This window comes from Calidris pugnax, unplaced genomic scaffold, assembly GCF_001431845.1.
Source record: "Calidris pugnax isolate Ruff unplaced genomic scaffold, ASM143184v1 scaffold32, whole genome shotgun sequence".
Taxonomy (NCBI): domain Eukaryota; kingdom Metazoa; phylum Chordata; class Aves; order Charadriiformes; family Scolopacidae; genus Calidris; species Calidris pugnax.
In genome coordinates, this window is record NW_015090783.1 from 81,847 (window position 1) to 84,848 (window position 3,002).

Below are 3,002 nucleotides of genomic sequence, written 5' to 3' on the forward strand. Positions count from 1 at the left end.
CAGGGGGCTGTGGGGGGCAGGGGGCTGTGCACGGTGCTCTGCACGCCCCCGGTGCAGCTCCGCAGGATCTGTGTGTGTGTGTGTGTGTGTGTGTGTGTGTGTCTCTCCCTCCCCCCGGCTATTCCGCTGGCACAGCAAATCAGCGCAGCCCAGTCGAGCAAATTACAAGCCGGGCAGGGCCGAAATGTGGCAAATTGCAGGTTCCCTCGGGCCGGCCCTGCCGCGGAGCCCAGCCCTGCGGGTCCCCCCGCCTTCCAGCCACCCCAAATTACACAGCGGGGCCGGGGCGGCGCAGCCCTGCCCGGGGCCCGGGGGCACAGCCCTCCCCGGCCGCAGGCAAAAACGGCATCGTAATGGCCGGTGGGTGCTGGCACCGGGGGCTGCCCGGCCCCGAGCAAGAGCCCGGGGCAGGGACGGGGATCCCGGGTCGGGGCGGGAGGGACTGTGGCTTGGGAAGGGTGGGGACCATGGAGGAGGAGGGATGGGGGTGCTGGCCAGGATGGGATGGGGACCCTGGGCAGGGAATGAAGGGGTCTCTGGATGGGGATGGTGTCCATGGAGAGGTGGGGACCCCGGCCAGGGAGGGGTGGAGACCCTGGACAAGGAGTGATGGGGACCCTGGGCAAGGAATGAAGGGGTCTCTGGATGAGGAAGGATGGGGATGGTGGCCATGGGGAGATGGGGGCCCTGGACAATGAATGAAGGGGTCTCTGGATGAGGAAGGATGGCTTGGGAAGGGTGGGGACCATGGAGGAGGAGGGATGGGGGTGCTGGCCAGGATGGGATGGGGACCCTGGGCAGGGAATGAAGGGGTCTCTGGATGGGGATGGTGTCCATGGAGAGGTGGGGACCCCGGCCAGGGAGGGGTGGAGACCCTGGACAAGGAGTGATGGGGACCCTGGGCAAGGAATGAAGGGGTCTCTGGATGAGGAAGGATGGGGTTGGTGGCCATGGGGAGATGGGGACCCCAGCCAGGGAGGGACAGGGACCCTGCATGAAGGGTGACAGGGATTCTGGCTAAAGAGGGATAGGAACCCTTGTCCCCAGGGTGGGACAGAGACCCTGGCCAAGGACTGAATGGGGACCTTGGACAAGGAGTGCTGGGGACCCTGGCCAGGACAGGATGGGGACACCGGCTAAAGAAGGATGAGGACCCTGGCCAGGGTGGGCACACAGAAGGGATCTGCAGATCCACCCCTGGCCGGGCTGCAGGAGCGAGTTGTGATGCTGCTGGTGCTCCTCCAGGCACACTCGGCCGGGCAGCGTGACCATCCCTCGCACCCCCTGCCCCAGCCTCCCCTCACCTTTCCCCCTTCCCCTCTACGATTTCAGCCCTGATCACTTAAGGCCGGGAAAAGCCTCCCCAGCAGCTGCGCGGAGCCGCCGGCCGCCGACAGCCGGAGGGACCCGTTATTTTTGGGAGCCACGATGACGTTCGGCGACGCCGGGAGAAACCCAAACGGCGCCGGGTTCCCCTCCGGCTTCCCGGTGGCCATGGGGACAGGCTCCCTTGCCCCCCACAGCCCCGTGCTGGTCACAGTCCCCAGCTGCCGGGGATGGCTTTTTTTGGGGGGGGGAATTTGGCTGGGTCGTCCCCCCCCTACCCCGGGGGGAGCCACGAGGAGGCGAATAGCAAGAGGATGAGGTCACCACCCGCCAGCGGCTGCAGCCTCTTGAGCAACTTCAGCCCCGGGTGGAGGGGACCATGGTGGGGCTGGGCAGAGCACTGCTGGGGGGTGGGGGGCACAGGAGATGTCCCCAGACCCCCCCCCCATCCTGGAGGCTCTTCCCCGGGGGAGCTGTGCAGCCATCGTTGCCACATTGGCATTGAGAACCTCAGGGGTGGTTGTCTGCATCCCTGCCCAAATCCCTGCCCACATCCCTGCCCAAATCCCTGCCTGCACCCCTGCCTGCACCCCAAGGCAGAGGTGCCTGTGCAGGACCATTTCCAGCCCAGGGAACTTCGGAAATGTCTCCCAAAATCAAGGCAGGGGGGGACCTCAAGCTCTGTTTGCCCCCGTGCCACTCTGCCACCCTACAATAATGTCGGGCCCCAAGCATTATTGGTACCCCCACACCCTCCCCGTCCCCTGGGCGCTGCGTGGCCTCAGTGGCCGTGTCCCACCGGCTCGTGCCTGTCCCCAGGCAGGGCAGGAGGATTTGGGCCATCAGGGCTGGGCTTGGGGACAAGATCTGGTCCTGGGCTGGGGTCTGGCACCCAGGCAAGCAGAAAAAGGCATCCGGGTGGGGGGGTCCTGGCACGGTATCACTGGGAGGCATTTTGGGGGTGCCAGCATCCCCGTCCCACCATGGCAGCTCAGCCATGTGGCTGTGGGATGGAGTTTCTACTTCCATCCTCGTGGGCAAACTCACCCTTGCAACAAACTCTCCTGCCACCCCCTTCCCCACTTGCACCCCCAAAATCATCCCCGGCCAGCGGTGCTGTTGGGAGGATGGGGGGGGCACCAAGGGGGTCTCCTTTTTGCTGGTGGGACAAGAGGCCCAGAAGCCCACCCAGCCCCCCAGCTGGATTTTTGGAGCATGGGAGGGGGCTTGGGGGGCCGCTTACCCCTCGCCGGCCTCCCACGCTCCCTCCCCAAACCGGCCCTAATGAGAACAAGCTGGTCCCAGGCTGCGGCGCAGGAGGAGGAGGAGGAGGAGAAGGAGGAGGAGGAGGTGGAGAAGGAGAAGGAGGAGGCTCCATCCCAGCAGGCAGCAGAAAGGGGCGCGAGGAGGCGAGGTGTGCGGGACAGACCCCCATCCTCCCGGCTCCCTCCCGCCGACGCGGCGGCTGCAGGCGAGGTGAGGGTCCCTCTGCTTAATACCAGCCCAGCTCCCCATTTTTGGGGGGGCTCCGAAGCGGGGCTGGGGGGTGGGGGGGATCTCAGGCTGCCCCATGGCCAAGGGGTGCCATGGCGAGGGCTGGGCATAGTCCCTGTGGTGGGAGGTGGGATGGAGGTGGCCACGCGCCGCGGGGAAGGGTTTGGAGGACGCTGGACATC

At 66.3% G+C, this 3,002-nt stretch overlaps 1 protein-coding gene across 1 annotated transcript in view; it reads left to right on the top strand.

Annotated features, from left to right (window-relative positions):
* Positions 1-2,202: 2,202 nt before the first annotated feature.
* The window catches only part of TMEM119 (transmembrane protein 119), a 13,366-nt gene continuing 12,566 nt past the window's right edge, over positions 2,203-3,002 (top strand). Inside the window, exon 1 of the mRNA XM_014960935.1 lies at positions 2,203-2,802. Coding sequence (XP_014816421.1) covers positions 2,310-2,802 — 493 coding nt within the window. The 5' untranslated portion in view covers positions 2,203-2,309. The remainder of the gene's footprint in view (positions 2,803-3,002) is intronic.